This window comes from Strix uralensis, chromosome 7 (genome assembly GCF_047716275.1).
Source record: "Strix uralensis isolate ZFMK-TIS-50842 chromosome 7, bStrUra1, whole genome shotgun sequence".
NCBI classification, from domain to species: domain Eukaryota; kingdom Metazoa; phylum Chordata; class Aves; order Strigiformes; family Strigidae; genus Strix; species Strix uralensis.
Genome location: NC_133978.1, coordinates 6740112 through 6766973, shown reverse-complemented (window position 1 = coordinate 6766973; position 26862 = coordinate 6740112). Strand labels below are relative to the sequence as shown.

Below are 26862 nucleotides of genomic sequence, written 5' to 3'. Positions count from 1 at the left end.
CAAAGGAATACACATCAGAAATGAACACTGTGAACAGGTAAGGTGTTTTCCCTTGTATTAACTTGTTTATCACACAATGTTTCTCTACTGCATGACCAACTTATTTATGGAACTCCATTATTTAACAGTTCCTGTAATTATGAAATAACTGATATATATCCAAAAATGAAGAAATTATTCAATATGATTTCAGCACAACATGACCCCAACACAAAGAATAATCTGTTTTAACACCTCCTTCCCTCTTACCCCTCAGTCCATCAGCAGCAGAGTGCCTGAAGCTGGAACAATGACTGCAATTTCAGTCTGGATCCCAATTTCAATGCTGATCTGTGACAATCAGTGTGAGTCATCACACAGATCCTAAAGCAGCCATGACCTCTGGTTAGCAGACAGGATGCACGGGGCAAGACAGAGTCACTTATGTTAATTACCTCTGGTGCTCAGCATCCTTCTCTCTCAAAATGTCATCAATTAACGTAAGTTAAATCCTAAGCTATTTTTACCTTGAAGTTTGCTGCTTCTGTTTCAAACAAGAAAAAAGGGTTTTATACTAAAAACCAAAACTTTCTCTTCCCTTCAAATGTAACAGAAAGATATTAACACCCCTTTCACATCTAGGCCTGTTTCCATCCTCAGACTGTAATGGCAAGCATAAATTATTGTTTCAGGTTATTTGAGGTCCCAGAAAAAAAGGAAAAAGTGGCACTGGGTAGACTATGACACAATCCTGGATAAATGAATACGATGAGATGAAAAGGACAGGCAGCATAAAGTTATTTCTTAAGAATACCTTTATACAGAATGGGATACCGGACGATGAATCATAGAATGGTTTGGGTTGGAAGGGATATTAAAGATCATCTAGTTCCAACCCCCCTGCCATGGGCAGGGACACCTTCCACTAGACCAGGTTGCTCAGAGTCCAACCTGGCCTTGAACACCGCCAGGGAGGGGGCAGCCACAGCTTCTCTGGGCAACCTGTGCCAGTGTCTCACCACCCTCACAGGAAAGAATTCCTTCCTCATATCTAATCTAAATCTGCCCTCTTTCAGTTTAAAACCGTTACCCCTCATCCTACCCCTACACCCCCTGATCAAGAGTCCCTCCCCACCTTTCCTGTAGCCCCTTTAAGTACTGGGAGGCTGCTCTAAGGTCTCCCCACAGCCTTCTCTTCTCCAGCTGAACACCCCCAACTCTCTCAGCCTGTCCTCACAGGGGAGGTGCTCCAGCCCCCTGATCATCTTTGTGGCCTCCTCTGGACCTGCTCGAGCAGGTTCGTGTCTTTCTTGTTCTGGGTGCCCCAGGGCTGGACACAGCACTGCAGGGGGGGTCTCACGAGAGCAGAGCAGAGTGGGAGAATCCCCTTCCTCGACCTGCTGGCCGCACTGTGCTTGATGCAGCCAGGAAACAGTTGGCTTTCTTGGCTGCGAGCGAACATTGCTTGATCATATCCAGTGGTTCAACAGAAGAGTAACTCCTATAGGACAGAGATAATTAAGAATGTGTGATATTGAGAGAATATTACAACAACTGGAAATGTAGTTCCATATAATTTTATGTTAGTGAAAAGTCAGAGGAGCTAAAAGTATAGCATGATTATTTTTTAAAAAAAGGCTGATCCAAAGTAATTTTGGAGTAGTACAGGAAAGATCTCTTTTTATTATATGAGTCTGGATAATGCTAGGGATCTGCTACAGATTTGAAAAAACAAACTTCAAAATTTATTACAAACATAGCTACCAACCAGAAATACATCAGACTGGAAGATCAAGGGGAGAATTCATAAAATTAATGTTAGTCTAATCTCAACAACCTTTTTCTGTATTCAGGAAATAAAAACTGAATCATTCAGAAGAAAAAGTGATGCTCTCCCAAATATCTCTAAATGAGCACATCTCTGTTCACTTAGTACTGAAGAAAAAAAGGAGATTAAATTAAGCTTCAGAAATTCATTTAGATGTAGATTGAAGAATAAATGCTCATCAGATCTTGTAAAAAAATTCACCTATTTAAGAATTGCTTTTGTTAAGAGGTATTATGATTCAAAACAAACATTGGGTTGATTTTAATTCAGACAGAAGTATATAGAAAGACTATGACTCCACAGCTTAAGTTCTCTTAAAGGTAAACTGTGGTAAGATTAACAGAACTGTTTAGTGAAATCAGTTGTACTCATGAGTCTAGGGGAATAAGAGAGGAAAGAACTGTACTGAACTTATATCAACTATCTTCTGCAACTAATTATACAAAAGAAATTAACAGAAAGCCTACAAGGAACACAAACAATACAGGCAGAGCTAGAGCTGAGACACAAAAGTCATTCTCACACAGCTCTTGCAAAGGATGTAAAAAACCAAACATAGCACTTAAAAACCAAAACAGCTTAGAGAAGAAAATTACCAAAGAGAAATTGACCTGCTGTGAAATTCAGTCAACGATGAGTCTAACGATCCAAGAGGTTTCTGCCAGGAACCTCTTCTAAAAGTTTTCAGCAACTCTGTTTTAGTACTACACAGAAGCAATAAAGTACTGGGATTTCCCCCCGCTTCCTTCCCCCGCAGTGCTTCAGAAATACCAGTCTGAAATCCAAGAAATTGAAGGATAATTACATGGGCATTTCAGGCCTTCTAAAATTATATGTGTTTCAGTAAAAACAGGTGACTACATTCTTAAGTAAGAAGGTGGTCTGCTTTTTCTGAAGCAAATTCTCAAACATCAATATATGGTCAAAATACTTTGAAATATGTTTTTATGTAAATAACAAAGTTTTTGCTTTCCATCTACTTAAATGTCTATTTCATATACTGAAATACTTTAAAACATAAAGCTTTACAATAATGTTAATCGCAGTTATTTTTCTATCAAATAATGGCGTGCTCCTGTTACTTTCAGTTCCTCAGTTTAATAAATAATTTTAAGCAAACAATTACAAATGAAATGCTTATGTAAATCCCTTTCTATTATAAGAAAGGATATGCTTTCTAACTTACATCAATTATAATCTTCACCACAACTACTGCATTACCACAAGGCATCCACCCTGGAAGTCCTAACTTCAGTCAGTATCATCAGCTTAGAAAAGCTATGCAGTAATTCACAGAGCTCAAATATATACAGTTATGTGTAAGTGTGTGTGTGTATACACACAGGAACATAAATATGGATGTACGTGTATGCACACATACATACACTTTTTTGATTCTTTTCACTAGTGTGGTACTTTAGATTTTAAAAAGCTCCCACTTCTACTCCTCAAAGAATGTGTATACAACTGAAAAATTAAACATGAAAAATATTTTTCAGACCTATGCAATTTAGTAATTGCTTTCAGTATTTACAAGTGGCATATTACCGGTATCTTCCCATATCTACAAAATTATCTGTAAATAAAATAAATCTCTTTTCAAAGTACAGATATCATATTTTAGTCTTATTTTGAACTTTGTCATCTTTTATATAATCCTAAAAATTTATGAAAATACATTTACATTAATCTACTCTTAGTTGCTCTGACAGATCAACTGCATTCTTCTTTCAGTGATGCAACTGAGACAAGGGATTCGTCAAGTAGATATTTTTATATATTATTGCAGTAGATGAGTTCTACTTAAGCATTGCATTGCTTAAGCTTTGCTGTACATGAATAGTTAAGACCAAACTAAAAACAAGATTTAGATCTCATATAACTGAAGAAGTTTCAGATGAAATTTCTGTAGAAAATTGGAAGTTTGCCCTGCTCTGTGCAAGATGGTTTAGTAGATAATCTCCAGAGTTCTCTTCTAATGTCTTTTATTCTTTGAGTCTATTCTCCTATTCTGCACATGCTAAACTACATGTTAATAAAGTTCATCTGATACCCTGTTTTCTAATCAACTATTAAAGATCTTTTCCAACTGTAGAAACTGCAGTTGCAGGACAGGCTTCCATCTGAAACTATAATGTTAGGAAAGAAGCAAAGCTGCATATTTGCTCCCTCCGTGTTATCAGTAATTTACTTCCTTAGAACTGGGCTTTTGGAAAAAAGACTAAGGTAAGTTTCTTTTTTCCTGTTTATTTTTGCTAGTGTTAAACTGAGTAAGCTTCACTGAAATCAAATAAAAGCTACAAAGAAAAGCAGCAAAAATTGTGGTCCCTTAGCTCTTGTTTTTGTTGGGACCATAAGACCATTTGCACACATGAAAACTGCTTTCTCCAACAGCTTTACAATAACATCCTATCTTTTGCTGTTTTCCATGAATTAAAAGTAGTTTCTGATGGCACAGGTTTACATAAAATGGCAAGTTCTGTTCTAAAACTGTGGTATTTCACTGTTTCCCATTATGCTTGGAAAGACTTAACATATTCTTAGATTCCAAGGGAAGGATTAAGAGGCTGGAAATAAATTTCTAGCCTGCACGATTTCAGATTTTTAGAGAATCCCTTGCACACTCCACATTTGGAGTGTGCTCTTTTCAACTCCATTCAGAGGGAGAGCCCTGCAACATTTCCCTGAATCTCTTCTGAAAGTCTGTACATGACACTGGAACAAGAGTATAACAGGAAGGTGAACTATGACTCTTCTCCCTCTTGCCAGCAGTAACTGATTTGTGCCAATTCTTCACTTAAAAAAATATTCCCTTTTGCCTGCTCAAGTCAGCTTGAATGATCTTCAGTCTTATCACAGAACTTCCTGAGCAGTCTCAGAAGTCTTTATCTATCTATTTAAGACACTTCAGTCCAATTACTGTAAGGAGTTGAATTGTGGGGCACCTCTGTATACATTATAGTATGTCTTTATGTTCACAATACTAAAAATGGCATCTTCTCCCGATTCTACTGCAGATTGATCTGCAGATGTCCACGTTTACCACTATCAATTTAGTATTGGAAATTGCATGGAGGAGTTACACAAACCCTTACCTGAGGCAAACACTTAAGTCATTCCACTCACTATCACTCCATTAGGTAAAAGGCAAGTAACAGAATTTCTGGTAGAGAAACAATGAAGTGGACATCAGACAAAGCCATCTCAAAGTCTAATGACTTATTAACCATTATGTGGAATGCATTTACCTTTAAAAAAAATTAATTCAATTTTAAGTGTTGATGAGATTACAAGAGTCAAAATGCACTTTAGACAAATTGTATTTTAAGGAGGTATTTGAAAGGGCAGAGAGTGAAGACATCATTACATTGAGAATGCAACAGGAAAGGGTCTATGGTATTTGCATACAGTATATGAAGAAGAGGAGGATTTATTCATACATGAGGAAGGATGAGAAAAGAGATGAACAAAGAAATGTTTTTATGAAAAAAGTTGTCGTGTTTTAAGCCCAGAAGGCAACTGAGCACCACATGGCTGCTCGCTCACTACTCCCCAACGGTGGGATGGGAAGGAGAAAATATAACAGAAAGCTTGGGGATTGAGACAAAGACAAGGAGGGATGACTCACCAATTGTGGTCACGGGCTAAAGACAGACTCAGTTTGGAAAAAACAAACAAACAAACATCAATTTAATTTGAACACCACCACTAATTTACCAATCAAATCGGAGAAGCACAGTGAGAAATACAACCACATCTTAAAAACCCCTTCCTTCTACCCCTCTCTTCTTCCCAGGTTCAGCTTTGCTCCCTATTTCTCTCCCTTCTCCCTGCCTCAGCAGTGCAGGGGGCAGGGGATGGGGCGTGCAGTCAGTTCATCACCCGTTCTTTCTGGCACTCCTTCCTCCTCAGCGGAAGGACTGCTCACACTCTTCCCCTGCTCCAGCGTTTCTCATGGAAAACAGTCCTCCATGAACTTTCTCCAACATGAGTCCTTCCCACAGGCTGCAGCTCTTCACAAACTGCTCCATCATGGATCCCTTCCACGTGCTGCAACCCTACTAGCAACAGACTGCTCCAGTGCGGGCTTCCCTCAGAGTCCTGGCCTTCTTCGGATGCAGCCACCTGCTCCTGTGTGCGGCCTTCCACAGGCTGCAGGTAAGTGTCTGTGGGCCTCCATGGGCTGCAGGGCCCAGCCTGCCCTCTCACCACGGGTTGCAGGGGAATCTCTGCTCTGGTGCACCTACCCCTCCTCCTCCTTTCTTCAACTATATTTGCATAGGTATTTCCCTCACTCCTCCTCCTGGGTTCCCCTTCTTAAATACATTATCACAGAGGCACAACCACCATTGCTAATCGGCTTGGCCTTTGCCAGAGGTGGGTCCGACTTGGAGCAGGGGAGGCTTCTCACAGGAGCTCCCCCCTGTAGCCCCTCTCCACTACCGAAACCTCACCACACACAAACCAAATACTACAGGAAACATCAATTTTGGCAAAAGAGGACCTAATATTATACGTATTTAACCATACTGATATTATAAATATGACAGACCAAAACTCAGACAGCATGGAAGGCTGGAGAGAAGGTTCATTAGATGAAATAGTCATAGTTTGGGCAAGGACATTGAGAAGAGGACAGAAAAGCAGCACAAGTCTGCCATTCAAGCTCATCAAGAAGTTGACAGAAAGGAAAGATCACAGGCCCTGAGAATTTTGCATATTTAAACACACTTCTGATGCTTTTCTTACCTATATAGTCCTTGCAAAAGTTGAATTAACTCTTGGACTAAAAGATCTAACTCTTCTCTCACTGGTTTTCTAACATGTAATAATGTAAAATTCTTAACAATTGTAATTAACATATTGCAATTACACACCATCATCAGGAGAGGAAAACATACATATAAAGGAAGGAAATACTGTCATTTCAGATTTTCCATCTATATCCAAAAGCTTTATTCATATAATTTTGAATAAAGGGTATTAAAGTAACACAGAGGAACCAATATTGGAAAATGAACTTCATGGACAATGTTTTCAGCTTAATTGTATCAGGAAAGAGACATTCAATGGTCAGTTTATGAGAGCGGAGTTGAGGATAAATCTTAAGATTTACCAACATAAACAAAATTAGAAGCATAGCAAAACTAGTTTCCTGGAAATTCATACATCAAATCAATAGAACATTTCAATTTACTTATATGAATCTAACCTCACATGATCATGATAAATGGATGACAGTATTTTTTAAACTTAATGTAGTAGGTCATAAAGATTAATACCCACATTCTTCCTTGCATAAATTAACTATCCCAAATTGATAGGCTGAAACTGATTCTCTGTTCTTAGGAGTTATAACATATCTATGATCAATGGTATCATAATTTATAATGTTTCATAATTGCAATGACATTTTTTATACAATTCATTAACTCTTGCTTTCCTTTACAAGGAACAGACCATTATTTAAACTGTCTATTTGCAGTCAGACCTCTTTTTCACTTGTAAAGACCTGATTTCATCTCTTTTTTGTCTTCTGTAGTGCTAATTTTCCTTTGAACACAGGATCACATACAAACAAATAGAAAGAATAAAACACAACTGAAACAACAAAACAATATCCAATTTCATGAGGATAGGTGAATCTGAAAAGGAGAGACCAATACACATCGAAAAATAAGAACAGCATTATTAGCAGTACAATAAATGTCATATTAGCACTTTAAAAAACAAAACACCCAACCAAACAAAAAACAACAAAAAACTCCCCAACCTTTCAAATGCTCACAATTCACCCTTTTTGATCTGCCACAGAATTCTTCTTCCCACAGTGCTACATCAAAGAAGTACATGTATCACAACAGGAGAGACACGATTTTCCTGTACGCATGCGTTTTGTTTCAGCAACCTCACAAGTGGCTTGCAAAAAAGTCACAAGGAGATATTTTCACAGGGACCTCAGTTCCTTCCCATCCTCTCAGCTATAGGTCCCTTATTTAGATTATTTTAAGGACAGAAACATAACATCCTGGATCCAAGAAACATAGGGACTAATCCACTTGCTACTGAGCTTTGCACAAAATTTTTGCAGTGACATTCATGGAAGTAACCTGGCACCTTAAAATCGTGCATAGCAGAAATGCAGCTAAAAGTTCTGAATTGACCCTCCAAACCATCAGTAATGCAGAATAACTCACATTAATAACATCATTTTATAGAATGACTTGCCATCCAATGCTCAGGTGACACTGTGTGAAAGGAGATATATAATATAAACCACAAAATAGATATTCCCAAATCTTAACAGTTTGGGGAAGTACATTTTGTATCTGGATCTGACCTATCAATCAGAGAGGCAATTTAAAATAAATTTTTAAGTAGGCGGTTCTGTTGTATGACTTAGAATTCTGAATGACCAGAATTACTAGGAAAGGTGTGTTTACTGTATTTACCAAAAAAGCATACTATATTTTTGAATAAGATTTTAACACTACAGGACTAATCACTTCCCTTGCCAACCTGGGAGATGCAGACACAGATGCAAACTCAGCCATTCAACTCAGATATGAATATTTGACACTTTGAGACAGCACAGTATCAATTTTGAATGAAGTATGTTATTTAAAAATCATTTTTCCCCCCCAATATGCCCATGTTGACATGTGTTGTAGGTTACTATTTTCTGCAGAAAACACAGATCCATTATAAATCTATTCTAGTATTCCTTTCATCTCAAACATGACACAATTATCTTTCCTAATTGCCAAGTAATTTCCAAAGAAGTTAGATACCATCTTCTATTACATATTTAAATTTTATATTTAGACAGAACAATATATGAATGTTTTAGTCCCTCAGAACACGGTAATGGTGCTAATACACTGAGGAGTAGACCGAGAGTGGCTTGCACTGTTCCTTTAATAATTACTTCTTTGTACATGAGCTAATAAATAAAATAAAATCTTCCAAAAGCAAGCAGGTGACACTGCCATAGGGAAACATCTACTCAGCAGATCACTTAAGAACAAGCATGACACTTGAAGTTAAGCAAATTAAATTAACATGTGCCAAAAAGTTATACCAAAGCTTACAGAAGATGCTCTACACATGGTTTAGAGCAAATATATGAATGTTTAATTTCTTGGACCTCATGATATGTAGGCCTACACATTACTGTTACTTAAGTTACAGTTTCTGCTTTTACTTACTCTGAAATATTGTCCAATTATTCAGCTGTGCTCAACCAAAGAATATAAAATACATCAAAAAGCCAGGAGTCTACTCTGAAAAGAGTAGCTGCCAATGACAGATTTCTTTCCCCCCAATTGGAATGTCTAACTATATTCTTCAAGACAAGGCAATTTTAAAAAAATATCTGAAATGTGCCACTTAAATGAATCACAGTTGTGTAGTTAAAAAGAAACATTTAGCTCAATGAATCTGAAAGAATTTTAAAACTAATGAGATTTCATATTAGGTTAAAGAGATTCATGGATTTAATTCATTAGCAATTGAGTCATTTCTTCCTTTTTTAACAGCTCCAGCAATACCTGCAGAAATTTCAGTTTCAGTCTAACAGGAAAGATTTCCAACCTCCCAGGCCCTATAAGCAGTAGAAAGGTTCATAATTGGCTTCTATTAAAGGCTAACTTACACAGGGGAAAAAAATAATCCTCTGGTAATGTTTTCCTGTACTAAGATGCTAAGATACACATAGGAGAGTAGCTCAGTGAATAACCAACTTGTGCTATTTGCAGTAAATTCTTCTACATTCAGACCTAAATCACTTGCTAGGTATACCAACTGACCGCTCTAAAGCAAGGAGAACTTTCATGCTGTAAGGAAAAGTCTGTATCCAGCATCGGCAGACCCAGAAATGGCCTGCTTACAGTTTTTGCACTGTAAGATCCACAACCTAATCACAAGAAAAAAAAACACCACTCAGTTATGGGGACTCCTGTCCAGCAGCTTCTGGTTACCACAGTAAAGGTGATATTTTTGAAGATATACAAGTAAGCTTTAGAGCAATGAATATCCAAGCTAAGTCCCCTTTTAGACAAGAGTCCACCCTCATGTTTAATGAGCAAAGCATAATTTGGGAAAATTAACTTAGTTCTGACTTCACTGACATCTGCAGAACTATTCATGTTCTATACTGCTGCATAAACCAAATAGCCCTAACAAATGGTGTTAAGCCCAATGGACATGTCCAGAGAAAAATGGGTAAGTGCAGTGGCCCACTGGCCATTGGGAAACACAGAAGTTAAACCACATTTAATGAAGATGAGGCAAATTTTTTCATTCCTGTCCATGTTACGCTAACTTAAGAGAAGTCAAAAATGTAGAATTGGGATCTTTAAACCGAAACAAGTAAAACTGTTTTCTATCTTCTGCTTAAATGTTGAAGACACTCACTGCTTCAGCAAATACAGTTTACCACTATCAAAGATCTCTTCAGTGCACAGATTTAGAAGTACATTTTGTTTGACAAATATTTGTAACTCAAAATTCTGGAAATGCTACAGTGCATTCCACAGTAATTGGAACACAGGATATCATGAGAATCTCCTGGTTTATGTATATGCACGCTGATAAGTACTTCCTTTTCCAGAAGGAGACTTCTCACAGCTGAAGAGAGGATTTTGAAACTTAGAGCTAAATGAACCTGTAAGGATGGATAAATGTACCACTGTAACATACCCATACTGCTTCATGCACCTAGTTTGCTCAAGTAACTTCCACACAGCTCTACATTGTGCAGAGTAGAAATATCTACTGTGCAGGGACATTTTAAACAGAAGCAACAGCTTCACAAAACCTTACACAATCTAATCTTTCATTGGTTTCTTGTTCAAATGTTATCAAAAGTTTTCAAAGAATATAAAAGAATATTAAGATTCTGAAAATTATCATACCTGATACAGCAAGAAAATCATCAATACTTGTTATATCATCTACAGCTTCAGTAAGAATATGGATGTGATTCTCCCATGTACTCCGATACATCTCCATGTTGTTTTTCACAACTTGACTTTTTGGTCTGGCAGCAAGAGCTAAAGCAGCATTAATAACCTGTATCAAAAATAAACACAAAGCCCAACATCTAAATAATAGCTTCAGAAAGAAAATTTTACATTTTACTTAAAATTGCAGAGCAGCATTTCTGTTCTCTAAGCAAAAGCGTTGCTCAGCTTTTGTTACTGTTCTCAGCAGGAATATCAGTCAAATGTTGCTTAGGCTAACTTCCATTTTAGTTTTATAAATTAAGCAGCTAATGGAATAGGATAGTAAGAATCCCAACATTTTATTTTTAGTTGAAGAATTCAAACTATTCCAGTTTGCAAGATATTAATACAAGGCAGTTTTTACACACTCTTAAGGCCTGCACATACTGGTACAGCATACATCACTTCAGTTTTGAGTTTAAACTCTGTAACAACTGTTATCACAGAGCTTATTATGGAGTATCTTCACTGAAAGAGATATTATCAGCCTCTGTCATGTAAAAGTAGAAGGTTTTACCAGGATAACGGATATCTCTTTTAGGATCAGTGACATGGGACATAACACATACTACATCTATACAAAAGCAGCAGACTGGTATTTCTAAATCAGTTAGGCCTAAAAATAGTAACTATGTTCACATGAAGAGGGTAGATTCCATTTCTCCCAGGAAACACTAACTGAAGATGGAAATATTGGATCCTGAAGTGATTAATTCTATAGATACCTCTTCAATCAGTTAATTAGTTAGAGGGTTTTTTTCCTAATATGGCTTTTTGTTGATGTTATAGCTATAAACATTATTTAAATTAAACTAATACATATCCCAGATAGAAGCTGAACATTAACCTTACAGTAACCTTCTTTTTCCCCTTCCCAATAGTGCTTATTTATCAAAGGAAGAATGGTTTTAAGAAGACAAAACACCACGTAAAGCAAAAAATGGGAAGAATAAAAACAATATATCACACTAATCCTCAGTGCTGACAGTATACATTCATGAAACATTCTTGTATGTCATGTCACTGTAATCAAATCATTGTATCAAAGAATAAGAACTAGGAAATTCCTCATCCTAAACCCATCTGATGTGTCTTTGCAGTAATATCAATCCTCTTGACCCTGTTCTGGATCATAAGCTAAATTTGTAATCAGTTATGTTTGGTTGGTAATTTTACATATCACATGAACTTACACAGCTGGTGAAATCTAAATAATGCCAAACTTACTAATATTTGCGCTCTCATAATGAAGGAACATACGTAAGAATACTACTGGGATTGAGTCTTTTTACTAATGATTTTGACAAAGAAGAATAGACCACGTGCTTATTACTTTACCAGGTAGTTGGAGAAGGAGGAGAATATGCAACTAAAATGAAGAAAAGGGTAAGATTTCTTCACCAACTCCACAAGTGATCTAAAAAAAGAGAGTTCTGTCCCATAAGTACAAATATAAATGCATCCTATTCTCCAGCAAGAAAAAAAAATATCCCAGTAGGCAAAACAAATTTAGAATTGGAACCAAGTGGATAGGTAGCAGCAAAAATGCATCTGCATTTACAGTGCATCAGTCAATAAATGCAAGTCCACCATGCTGAGTAGTTGCAAAAAATAAGGTACTGTCAGGGAAACCAAAAGTCTGAGAAAAACAGAGAAATACCTGAAAAAAACATGAGGCAAGTGTTTTGCTTTACTTTTGCACTATCCAATTTTTTAAATAACCTGTCCACTTTGCATCACCATACTTCTAGAAAGACATAGTTTCTCTCCCATGTTAGACAGAACAGCATCAATATCATCATCATAGATCTAAAAAGCATAAAACTGAGAAAAGACTGAAAAAACTTAAGTCAGTCTAAAGAAAGAGAGAGCCTGAAGAGAAACAGAGAGTGGCTGTAGAGATGAAATGAATAAACTACTCTATGTGCATCATCAAAAGAAGAATCTTTAAATTGCAGAAGGGAAAAATACAAAAAAGAACACAACAGAAAAATGCAAATCAACCAAATAAACACTAACTGAACTTTTTGTAGGCAAAAAGCTCTCCATTTACCTTAAATTCTCTAACATATGAAAGGAGTAATTTGCTTAAGATTAAAATATCAAGCACACTAATTGCTGAACTGAGGAAGACTACATTATTAACATGTCATTTGGTTGCATAAAATAGCACCAACATGCAATATAAACCCAACATACCAGAATGTTTTACTACATAAATAAAACAGGACTAGAATTATCATAAAGGTGTTACTTAACTTAAATAATGACATAATACATATATTTAAACACTGTTTAATTGTTGTCTAAGTGTAACTAATCAGGAGCTCCACTGCCTCAGAATTATTGAATTAGTGGTGATCTACACCGCAAAACCTTCCTATTTTGACAAAACATCTGCAAAGTTATGCAGAAAACCACAAAATACACTGAATAAATCTGAAGTTGTCATTATCCCCACTTCCAAATTACTAATACCCAAATTATTTAATCCATTAGACTTTCAGCTTTTTGACAATGAAATCTGCCTTCATATACACAGCACAGCACCATGCTGCTACCTTAAAGAACATACTATCAAACTACTCATATTTGGAAAATATTTTAAAATTTTAGTAAAGAACCAAAGTAAAGAATCAAGTTAATTCTGATTAAAGGCAAAAAGTACATGCTATAGGAAAAAAGTGCTGAACAGTTGAACAATTACAGTTTGAAAGTCCTGAGTCTGATCAGTCTTTTTATTAAAGCTGCACAGCTTGATGTTCTGAAAATATGATAATAACAATAATAACAATAATAAAATCACTTGATCTGCACCTCAGATAATATGGAATACTGTTACAAGTGAGTAACAGAACACTGCTCTAGCCAGGCCCAGTAAGGACTTAGAACTGACTACTTTTTCCTTTTCTGATTATAATTTGGCTTGTGTTAAACACAACTTTCCCCAGTTTTCAGACGTCCTTTCAGTATAGCCCAATCGTTATGTATTATAGAATTTGATTTTATCCATACTCCAGATCTACAAAATCTGCAGCAAAAGCATTTATCAGCTGTATCATCTGACAGCAGATCTGTCTTGATGGTGATGTGATCCTACCCCTAAAAGCAGGCACACCATTTATGTCTCTTATGTGAAAAATACAATCCCAGTTCCCCACTCTCACTTACTGGTTTTTTTAAATGCAATTGCCAGGAAACATATATGGTTAAAATAGTGTATGTGCAGAAGGTGCCTTATATTTTAGTTTGTAAATAACCTTCCATCCAAAAAAATGTGGGAGAGAATTGTAGAAGCTCTCCCAAATAAATGTTGAATGAAGCTTGGAGCACTGCTAAGATCACTCATCATTTCTGACATCTGAAAAGTAGTAATAGCACAGCAATGCTGACGTAGATGAAAATGTTGATCATTGAAACCTCATCCGAATGTAGACATTAAAAATGAGTCGCCAGGGACTTTGAAACCCTATTCAAAGACACCAACAAAGGTGCCTATCTCCTAGGCATAAGCAAACTACCGCAATAAACCCTCTGCCTACATTCCCACATGCACTATTCATTTACAGAACTACTTTGGAAACATAGGGTCTCTTCTCCAGACATTTATTTATGCTTGGCTAGCCAATTGCTTCTGGCTTCTCAAATAAGTCAACAGACCACTCAAGCTGCTGAAGGTTTAAATTTCCATTTACGTACGTTGCTTCTACTGAAAGCTCTGCAAGTACAGATTTTTTTTTTTTTTTGCAAAGAGTTAAAGGAGGGAATTTAAGAGCTTATTAGGGTTCATTTTTATAAAGATAAGTGTTCAGCATTTCCCTATTATAGAACTACCTTTGGCACTAAACACACACTTTGAAAAAATACTTCAAAGTAGGCAATAACACACTATGCTAAAGCCAGTCTCAACTGACTTCCAGTTTCACCAGTAATACAAACTTCCTTTGTTTATTAAAACAAATGCTTAAAATTCAAAAGATGCAACTGTAAGCAGTTTATGAACTAGGCTTCAAATCATCTTTCCAACGTTGTTACTATGTTTCTCAGCATCCGTGGTGATGGAGTCCATTGCTTAAGGTTTCTACTGGATTGGAGGTGCTTCAGCAATAGGATAAACCAAACGTTTTTATTTGCTAAGACAACTCTTCTTCTAAGCTGTAAGGAACTGCATACTGTGGCTATTCCATCTGATTTGGTAAAACTAATAAAATATCCCACACATGCTAAAGTAGGAAAGTGCCTGCATTAATACCCTTTCCTTTTCCTTTATCCCCTGTAAAATAGACTGAGCTTTCAGTTCCTAAACACTAGACTAGAGGCACAAGGCCTTCTCATAAATGCCCAATTTTAACTCCCAGACACGGAAAATGAGGAATAAAACATGGTGACTCAAGACTTGCACACAGACCACGTTTTTAAAACAATTCTGCATTTGATACTTCAGGAGTACCACTTCTGGTGACAGTATGTATCACATCCTTCAGCTCCTCACAGAAACTTCTGTGCAACAAATGCAACCCCACCAATCTTCAGCTCAGTGCCCAAACAGCTTTGGTTGAGAGACAAAATTCGGTGTAATAAGTGTACTTCCATATAATTTTTAAAATAATATTAGCAGTTTAATCATTTTAGGAACTTATAATTTTAGGAATTAGTAGAAAACTCTGTTTCCTTTGTCCTGAGACAAGACTCTTTTTTTTTCCAAAGGTACAAGCTACACCAATAAGCATTTGCACTTACGTAACTCATCCTGCTCTACCTTAAGCTTTGTTTTCATCAGCCAGAACACAATACATCACGAAAAAAAGAAGAAAAATTTCAGTAAACACACAGAACAGGAATTTATAAAGCAAGCAGCATTCTTAATGTTGGGTGCTTATAGCTATTTGAAAATTATACCCAGAAAATGTACAATGTAACAACAGGACAATGTCTGCGTGCAGAAGCAAATGGGAGAGAATTTAAAAGCCGAGGAGGAGAAGCAGAAGAGAAGAATAAAAACAACATTCCCTATAAAATATATGCCAAGTTATCTTCCACTTTCTAAAAAAGGAAGAAACAGTTCAAATTGCAAATCGGTCCTGAAAAAAAGCCATAAAAAGATTTTGCAAGATACCTTAATAGACCAGTATATGCTGGTGTATTAACAACGAAAACACAACCTTCACCATTTTGGTCGGCCTGTTACTAGCAATCCTTTTTGTCACAGATTTGTTGTAAGAAAGACTGTGATACAAAGGACTAGTAGTACTGGTAGCATATAGAAACTGCAGTATACAAGTGAAGGGATATATGACGATTTTCAAATTCATAAAAGGTAGCTCTAAGTAGGAGAAATAAAACTGCAATCTCTACCACCAGGAATAGGTCAGGAAGTACTGGACAGAACTGTTGCAAGAGAGAAGGCTGTGTTGGGTTTTTATTGTTTGTTTTTTTTCTTAAATATAATGCCTAACTGAAGGGAGTTAATATGCACAAAACCAGACTGCCTGGAGAGACTAAACTCTCCATCACTGGAGGTACTTAAGAGTAAGGTAGATAAAACATCTGCCAGGAATATTTTTAATCTCTAAACCATGGAAGAGTTGATCCTGTATAGGTGGAAGAGAGAGGAAGGGAAAGTGGACTACACAAGACATCAATATGACATCAAAATAGAACTAAAATGAAATGGTTTCCTGACTTGATAACAAACATTTCTTATAGTACAGAAGAAGAGCAGAAGTTATAATACCGCCAGGAAGAAAAGGCATCAAGGCTGGCATCAAACAGGCATCATCTACATACTGTGCGACATTTTTAAAAGAGTTGGGATGATTAATTTGTAACTACTATTTTTTCAATACTAACTGTAAACATTTGAAAATGTTATAAAGTAGATAAATACTTGACATTACTAGTTAAGCCTCAAAATTTAGTACTTTTTGGAAAGCTTGTTTCAAGAAACCAGCACATATTTCTATACAGTTCACAACATTTTTTTTTAAGATGCAAAACACACCCAGTAAACAATTCACTGCCAATCCCTGTACATGCTAGGGGTTATACAATAAAGATTTTGAGCTTCTGCCAGGTGGAGATCCAGCCCAAATTTTGTTTCTAGGATGTGGACTGCATAGATCTGCTGCAGGCAGGAAGAAATACTACTCAGCTAACACAGGAGTAGATCTGTTCTGCCTTTGTTGCTCTGATCTCACAACAGTTTCCTAAACCATACTGTGAGATGGGAAAACTTGCCAACAGCTTTCAGAAAGAGTGTAACTGGGGTGCTTTCTCTCACACTGCTGGTGAGAAACATACACAGGAGTCCTCACAAAGCCAGGCTCTGCAGCACACAGACTCCTGCATGACTTGCAAGTATTAGGTCCCATCCTCCAGACACAGAGCAGTCTACAACATGAGCTAGCAATAAAGCATTGAGAGCTCTGGCTGTACAACTATATTAGTGTCTGCTGCCCAAAGGGTCCAGGAGATGGGCTACAAAGATGGAGGAAAGTGTGGCCAAGTACCAGCACCCAATTAAATACCCTCTGAGCTTGTTAAACCCAAAATAGGATCTGTGTATCTGATCCCATTTGGATATTCTGCAGTTGCATATGAGAAATAATCTTTGGTTTCTTTATTTCAACATCAATACCAAAGATACAAGAACTTTCCACACAGTGTAATACATAAAAGTCCATTTCTGTTTGCCTTTACAGCAGCTACCCCAGTATTCTTAAGGGTAAAAAGTTTGCAGGAGTTGAAACATCACTGTTTTCCTTCCTATCACATTTGATCCAATTTCACGGGATCAGTTTTCTGAACTAGGGCTCAAAATTTCACCTCTGTAATTCTTAGGTTACATTGGTCTTGTTTCCCCTCACCACACTAACTGAACAGGTTACATTTTAAGATGTGTCCATCAAGACTGCAATATTACACAAGTAATTTCTAACATTTCTGGTCAAGCCTCCAGAAAGGTATTACCTGAAAGTCAAACCCCATTTCTGGTTGAATACAATAAAGTCTTTCTTCCTGTATTTTCTTGTTTTGGTAAATTTACCCAAAAATAACAATGAGACTAAGTAAAAAGCTGTTTCAGTATCAGAAGAATCATAAAATTTTTATCTTGCCAAATGCAATAAAGAGGTAAACTGCTTGGGAAGATCACCAAAACTGTTACAGAATGTAGTAAACTTTTCTAAATGGGTGAATTTAGAAATCTGGATGACTCCATATATCTCTGGAAATAAAGTCCTGAAACCTTCACTAAATGCAAAAACTACAGCACAGGCAGGCATCCTCATCTAACAGTACAGATATTGCTCTGACACACAGACTGATAGACTCTAAGGCTACACATGATCTGCAAATCATCTAGTCTGACCACCTAAATAACACAAACTATAGAACTTACTAAGGTTTCCCTCGGGAATTTTACAGCTAGAGGTTAAATCAGTTATATTCTACATACAGGCAGCTAATCCTGAATTAAATACTCCAGTGATAATGTTCCTTATGGTTCCCAAGGTAAATTGTTCTAACGCTCAATATCCTATTAAGAAAAGACTTAATTCCACTTTGAATAAATGTGACTTCCACAAGTGTGACAATACTTACATTCCATAAAACAATTCAGACTGATATTAATGAAATTTAAATGCTGTCATAGCTAAGCTGCAGAGCAGGGTATAGACCATGTGTCTTTATTTTGCCTGGCTATCATGTCAAGGTGACAGACCCATGGGTTAAGTAAGGTTGCTAAAGCCTGGCTAAGCACAGGTATACTATTAGCTTTGTTCTATCTGGAACTGCCATGCTAGCCAAGATTCATTAAATTAGGAGCAGCAACCATGAAAAGCTCCTTGGTATAGACTTATAAGTAGTTCCAAATCTGTAGCCATTAGAGCCTTTGTTGGACATTTCCAGTATGACTGAAAAAGGGGGCATTCAGCATTCTGGTGTTCATGTTGTAGAAGCCTATCCGCCTCAGATCCAATAGGAACAAAAACAGCAAGCAAGAGGCAACTGCCACTTTTGCTCACCCAAAAAGTGCAATACAATGTTGTTTATTAAGATCAGTCTCATGTTCTTTTTTTTGAATCATATTATCTTTTTTTTTTCTTTTTACTTGTTTTTAGACAAATCGAACTTGGCAAGAAGCTTTATCTGGTTTTTGTTAAGAAATGATATGATGTATGTATTTAAAATCCTTTGAAATACTTGATCATCACTAATATTTTGATGATCAGAACAAAATATAACTAGAAATTCAAAAAAAATATGAAACCACCAGTGGCATCCACATACTAAAAAAAAACAAAACCCACAACATGTATGATTTAGACTGGAGTATTATCAGTATGGGCTAAGAAACTTGAAGGGATATATTATCACCCAAGTAAAATGGAGTTTTAAAGCCTTTTTTTCCCGTAAAAAGAAGAAAAATCAAAAAACAAAAACCACGTACTTCACACCAAGGTGCTCCCATTCTTACCAACAAGAGACCAAGCTGAAAAGTTTTAGCCAATTTCTAAGGCTTCATGTAGCTTAGCTTTTCTACCTCAATCCAATTATAATTTGTGGTGTAAATTTATCATTTTCTGAATTGACCTCAAGAAACAATGAGAACCAAACCAATCTGAAGTCACTGTTTCATCACTGTTTCCTGGTTTAAAACAGGGTTACAATTTGTTCCTGGCCAATTAAATATAGCCTTAGTCTAGTTTATTACAGCATATTTAGGCTGTTCTAATTCCATCATTACCTATCATTAGTTTTTCTCCAAATGTTGCATTTCTGCACTACAAATCTCACAGTTCAGGTAAACATTACCAGAAAGTTGCTATTCCTCCTGCTCTACTGCTTGGGCATATTGCCAGAAGCTAAATTAATAGTTTTCAAATATTTCCTTGCACTTCTGAGCACAAGTTAGCTGAGGACAGCATTTATTATTACTACTTGTACTGCAGTAACATACATATGTCCTCATCAAGTAAAGGATAAACCATACTCTACACACTCAATTAAACGAAAGCCAGTCTCAAGAAGTTAACAGAACAATAACAGAAGATTACACAGGTTGAGGGAAGCTTGAGGATAGAGCAAAATTATGACAATAATAAGATAATTCTGCATACCTTCTGCTAACTAGCTTCTGAACAGATAAGCTAAAATGAGATTCAAAGTATACACAGTAGATGTAGCTTTCAAGGAGATACACCAGTGCATAATGGGTTAAAATAAAGAAAAAAAAAACACAAACCAACAAAAAAAAAATTACAAGAACAACAACAAAAAACCCCAAACAAACAAAAAACACCAACACACACACACATCCCTCCCCCAAAAAAACAACAACCCAACACACCCGGACAGCATTCATGCGGTAGCTTTAGACTATGGGACATTTACTCCTTTATCTTAGCAATAACAAATTGGAGGCCAACAGACATCTATTCTGTCACACAAGGGAGGGAAGCAGTGTTCAGTGAGATGGTGCCTTAAGGTAAGGATGAGTCACCCAGTTTAAGGTCAGGCAAAAGGAGACAACGGAAGAGTAAGAAGTGCATAGCAGGGCTGGAGTAACATTACAAGAGAATACTTTTATCAGTGTTTTAATTAAATAAAACAAGGAAAGAAGCTTGTTGCCTTCTCTAGTCTCACCAAATTAGCAAGCACAACAGTCTGTAAAGTTGGTGTTTCTGAAGAAGTGCTCACTTTCATGGAAGATGTAAAAGGCCATGAAGTTCTCCTAATTTGCGTGCAGAGCTAATGTCCCTAAATCTGATACATGATTGAGAACCCTGGCCCCAAACATTAAACTAACTCATATTTCCTAGTATTAAAACTGTGCATCTATCATATATATGTTAATATAATCTCTTATGGGAGAGAATTATTCTGTGTCTTAATATTATAGGATAATTAAATGTAGTTGAAAACTGATATATTTAACTGCCACCCTGCTGCCTGAAAAAAAGAAAAGTCCATACCTGCTCCAGAGCAAAAGCTCCCAGAAATTTCATGTTCTGCCTGGGGTAAAAAGTTTTGAGCTGAATGTAGGCTGGAATTCCTTTGGAGCCAAAAGTAAAGAAGTGATCTCCGATCAGTTCTTCCTGTGTATAGGATAACGCACTCTACATTCATGTAAATAACCAGAAACTGAATTCAAATCATCTGATTTGATCACAGAGATTTGTTATTGGAAGATGGAACTTTGTAGTTCCATTTATTTATAGCTAAAGAAAGTATAATGGATGGTCATATTCAAGGTGAATAGTGTATCAAACGTGGCATTTGATTCTGTCACTTCTAGAGATCAGAATGCATATCTTTGTTCAAAATCAAAGCTATTCCGTGCATCTTCTATTAATCCCAATTCATTTATGTAATGTGAAAAGTTTCTAAGCATACCTCACAAGATTCATCGAGGTATGGTGCATGAATAACACAATGAAATAACACAGAAAACTATTTTTTGAGCTTTTAGAAGGTGGGTTTTTCCCAAGCTATTACTAATCATCTAACTAATTTTACTAATCTCCTAAACTTACTAACTAATCATCTCATTCTACTTCACAAAAGGAATTGCACTGCTTGGGACAGTATCAGTAAGGAATAAAACGCATGTACAACCATTTTTGATCTAAGAGAAGCTAAGATTTTTCTTCTTCCTTTCAAAAACTATCAACTGAATGTCTAAAAACTAGTCTTGCAGCCAGGATGGAATAACTTTTTGTCATGATACAGTCTGGAAACCAACTGGCTGGGGGGCAGCTCTGCTGGAAAAGGACCTGACATCCTGCTGGACAACACTTTGGAATGCATGTCAGCAGCAGGCCCCAGCAACAATGAAAGCTAACAGCATAGTGGGCTGAAAGGGCAGAAGTGTAGCTAGTAGAATGAGAAAGGTGACACTTAGTAAATCACATCTAGAAAACTGCATCCAGGTGTCCAGTTCTGTACCCTCTGATAGAAGACAGACATCAATGAAGTAGAACAAATTTAGCAAAAGGCCACCAAGATGGTTAGGGTCTGGAGAATTGAGCTTGTTCAGCCTGAGGAAAAGGTGGCTTCTGAGGGACCTAACAGCAGCCCCTCAACACATACGAGGAGATTACAAAAATGACAGAGACAGGCTCTGCACAGCCATGGAAGGCGGGAGGACATTCTGACAGTGGCTAGAAATTGAAGGAGGTTCTGGCGAGAGAGAGCACAGATGCACGCAAGAGCACTTTTCACACCAAGGTCAGTCAAGCCCTGGAACAGGTTGCCCAAAGAGTCTGTGCAGTGTCCATCCTTGGAGATTTTCAAGACCTGTCCAGAGAAGTTTAGAGAAAACCAGTCTGAAATTCAGCATTGAACTTGCTTTGAGCAGAAGTCTGGGCTATAGACATCCTAAGGTTCCTTCCAACCTGAATTGTTATATAATTCTGTTCTGTAATGCAGTTACAGAATTATATGATACACAGAGTCATAGAACAGTTTGGGTTGGAAGGGACATTAAAGATCATCTAGTCCAACCCCCCTGCCATGGGCAGGGACACCTTCCACTAGACCAGGTTGCTCAAAGCCCCGTCCAACCTGGCCTTGAACACTGCCAGGGAGGGGGCAGCCACAGCTTCTCTGGGCAACCTGTGCCAGTGTCTCACCACCTTCACAGGAAAAAATTTCTTCCTTATATCTAATCTAAATCTGCCCTCTTTCAGTTTGAAACTGTTACCCCTCATCCTATCCCTACACCCCTGATCAAGAGTCCCTCCCCAGCTTTCCTGTAGCCCCTTTAAGTACTGAAAGGCCACTATAAGGTCTCCCCGGAGCCTTGTCTTCTCCAGGCTGAACAACTACTTAGTTGCTAACATCGTTACTAATATTGTTACTCCTTCTGGGGCAAGTTACTAACACTGACTCCTCCTGGGGCAAGAGCAACTGACTTCTCAGGGATACCCTAAAACAGTCAATAGAAATGTAAACAGATAGCTACCAATAGATATAGCATGATGTAGCAACATCATGAAATAGTTGTGAGAGACTGAAATGTCAAACGATTGTCTCAAAGCTTGCTTGTGTGTTTGCTTTGAGTTACGGGGTGGTGTCAGTAATGCCTCAACCATTCATCAAGGACCAGCTGTGGCCTTTGTAATTAATCTAAGGAATATCACCCAAGGAAGCAGGAGTGTATCAAAGGATACACCCCCCACTCCCTTGCAGTTGTATTGATAAAATCCTTAGATAAGCCTCAGAGAGGTGGACTGAGTGAAACCAGGTGTTTCTCATCAAGCACAAGGACCACTGATCACCGGCCATTGTATAAACCTGATATGCGCCTTCGCCATTGCACTGATAAGAGGTGAGCGTTTCTGTCCCTGAAGCCAGATGGTTGCTCAAGAAGCATGAAGTCAGCAAAAACCTGTGGGAACAGAAAAAAACTAAAGGTGGGCAGATATGCTAATCAGCTGATACAATGAACTTAAAAGGTGGCCGAGAACTTTGCTTGGTGTGCACCCACGACCGAAGAACTGAAGACTGAGGACCAACTGAGTCCCCATCCCTGGAGATGTTTAAGAGTAGGGTCGACATAGCGCTGAGGGATCTCGTGTAGTTGGGAACTGTTAACGTTGGGTTGATGGTTGGCCTGGATGATCTTCAAGGTCTTTTCCAACCTAGACAATTCTGTGATTCTGTGAACAGGACGCTGCTGGATCCATGGTGGTGACTATTCTTGCAACTCTATCCTGCATGATTGTTTGATTTCTGTCTTTTCCTTCCATTTTGTCCTATTGCTACCCCTCTTCACTTTTAATAATAAAAATTGGTTTGGGTGAACAGCATTTGACCTTGTTTGTGTCTTAACCTCGCTCTTGGGATCGTATCGTAACCTCCCCCGACATTGGATCAGGACAATAGTATTTCCTGACACAAGGGCTGCTACTAAAGATACCACAGAAACATGTTGGCAGTCTGCTATTTTTTTCTTTTAACAGAAGATTGTGCAGAACTTTATTTCTGTCAAGCTGTGCCTTGTTTTTCTCTTAAACAACGCAGTGGGGGAGCTTAAATATCCAGACATCCCCAAGCTCTGTAAGAAGGCATCTGTATTTACTGCTAACCCAAAAAACAACCTTGCAAGCAAAAAAACCCCACTATAATGATAAAAAGTCTCAGGGATATATGACACTGTTGCTTTGTCATCTGCCATAAAAAGTCATTAAAATAACAAATATATGAAAAACCCCTAACAATTTTAAAGCTTTGAAAGCTGAGTATCTTGTATACGTAGTATTTAATCATAAAATGTATTTCAGTTGATATAATTAAATAAAATTGAGATCATGTTGATAATGCAGCTCTAGTCAATACACAAATTCTACCCAAGGGGTAAGTACCTTCCAAGAGTAAATAGATTGCTTGCTATATTTTTTAAATAAAATTAACTTTTAAATTCACTGACCAATTAAAGGTGAAATCCACACCCTCTGAAATACCTAAAAGGAGATGCAAAGTTAGGGAAGATCATATAATCATTATATCAAAAGTGACATATCAGTGACAACGCAAGATTGTACTTCCACAAGAAACTTCCCTCCTCTTCTGAAAACAGGAAAAGTTCCACCCACAGCACACCACGCCCTCTCACAACACCCTGAAAAACTTCTATCTCAGCAGCATTATCAAGTATCGATAGTCCTGAGAGTTAGATGTACAGGTGGTGTGGTGGGATAAACACATGACTGTAAGTTTTACATTATGTTCAGAAAAGACCAAGACACCTATTGCTTCAGACAGAGACTCAAAAATTCCAGCAAGAAATAATGATGCAATAATAAGAACACAGCAACCCCTAAAATACTAAATGAAATGGTTAAAATTTCAAAGTCCTATTTGCAATCACTCTCTATTTGGGCAGAACTAGTATTTAAATAACTTACTGTATAATTCTGTTTCTTCCTCCTTTCCAATCATTTAAAGCAGGAAGAAGGGATTGCACTGGAGATCTATTGTTTGATAGTGACATAGTTGACTATGTTTGGTAATACGTTTAGAAGTTAAATACGAATTTACTTATTCTGAGATTATTAGGTAGCTTTAAACTTTGAGAAAAGGTCACTTTGTTCAAGTTGGTATATATTAACACACTGTTCAAATACCAACCATTAAGGGCAGATTTAATTTCTACATTGTTATTACAAGCTACTGGCCAAGAATCTTGCAGATAAATTCTGAGCACACAGGTAAAGCAACTCCTCAAGAACAAATAGAATTGTGGGGTAGGGGGTAAACCGACAATACTATGAACATTATTGATCTGATACTCCAGGCTAGAAATTAAAAACAATCCTGCATAGCTTTTATCTCCTGATATCTGGGCAGTAGTTGCTAGTGCTACACAGGAATATGCTTTTATTACATTGGGATAAAGATTTCGTACTTTATTAAACAATTTGTGTAACTTCACTCAAGCATACTTCCCAACATAGGCTAGCACTGCTGAGAGGCATGGTGCACTCTTGAGGAAGAAAACAAAACCAAACACAAACAAACAAAAAAACCCAACCCAACCCAACCAAACCAAACACACACACCACAGTCCTCTCAAGCTCCCCCTTACGCCCATACACAACTATGTCTTGGTTTTACCTAGCGACTACCTGCACATTTCTGAATGTATTTGGAAACCTTCTACAGGAAAGGCACACAAAATTATCTTTTACAGTCCAGGGACTAAGCAGAGAACCTAATAAAAATATTCTGAGAGAAGAATAAAAAAAAGCTTAAAAAACCAGACATTCTTATTATTTTAGTCTAGTGAAAAAGAACTGAAAATGCAGTAAAGTATTCAGTATTCACATTTGGGTGGATAGTTTATTTTGGGGGGACAGAGGGCAAAATAGACTGAACACTTAAAGCCTGATTTTTAAATCCATCTGACAGCACCTCACTTCCAGAACTAATTCACTTGACCTGACAAGCGAAGCAGACAGCAGATCACAAAATACATTGGTGGTTTTTTGCAGGTCAGATTGCAGGTGCTTGATTTGCATGAAATTCGTAATTGCAGCTGTTAAGCACTTTCACTTTTTCTATTTTACAATACTGAAACTGAAGTAACAAGAATAAACAAACATTTCTGTTTCTTCCTTATCGAATACAGTGTCTGTAAATGATGCAGGGAATGTTTTGGCTATGATATTCAAAGGTATGTGGGGTGGATCACACTAATCCCCTAGTTTATTTCAAAAATCAAAAGTGCATTTTTCCACTCAACCAAAAACACTGTTCCTCAAACTATATTTTTTTGTATTAGATATAAACCCAGTATCCAGTATCTCACTTAAGCAAATCATAACATTGGTCAATTGCTTCAAATAATTTTTGCTACAGTTTTGATTTTCTAACTAAACAATTAACTTTGTGTCCATGGTTTGTGTATGTGGGGGATGATTAGATTCTTCTCAGAAAGCACAGAATACTTCACAGAATTTTATCAAGCCTTGAGCAATGTATTCTCAAATGCAAATTTTAATTTCAAGAGAAGCAAATTCTTGAAATGGAAGGCTAAAATAATCCTCAAGACTTACTGATACATGAAAGAGGAAATAAAAAAATATTCAAAACAGAGTTCTGTTTATAATGTTGCACTTGTTATTCTACACTCAAAACCATAGCGGACGTCGTATCTTCCAACAGTGCTCCATCCAGAACTGGAGCTCCACTATCTGCAGTTCAGTATAAACATATTGAATTGAGACCAAAGCCTCTTGATACAGCAATGCTTTTCAGAGATGTAAGCTGCTTCTGCACTTTCTTAGGCTATGTAAATGCTCTATCACAGTATACCAACTCTATTGGTATAAAAATTATCAGCACTGGTAATAGCTGAGTTTGCTGGTCAGACTGGGATAAGCCAGCAGCACAAGTTATACTCATATAGCTACAGTACAGCTTTCCAGAATATCCAGGCATACAGGAACCAAATCAAGTCTCAGGACTTGATCTTGAAAGGTGCTCAGCATTAAAAACCCCTGTGTCTGAATACAATTATCAATGAAGTTAGCTGTATATTGA

General features: G+C 37.2%; 1 protein-coding gene across 4 annotated transcripts in view; it reads right to left on the bottom strand.

Moving 5' to 3' along the window:
- Positions 1–26862, bottom strand: part of CTNNA3 (catenin alpha 3) — a 544925-nt gene that overhangs the window by 160480 nt on the left and 357583 nt on the right. For 3 of the 4 annotated variants that reach the window (XM_074874301.1, XM_074874302.1, XM_074874303.1), the window contains one exon: positions 10723–10879. In XM_074874301.1, coding sequence (XP_074730402.1) covers positions 10723–10879 — 157 coding nt within the window. Of the gene's footprint in view, positions 1–7957; positions 8056–10722; positions 10880–26862 lie in introns of those variants that run through there. The other variant, XM_074874304.1, reaches the window with a different exon arrangement.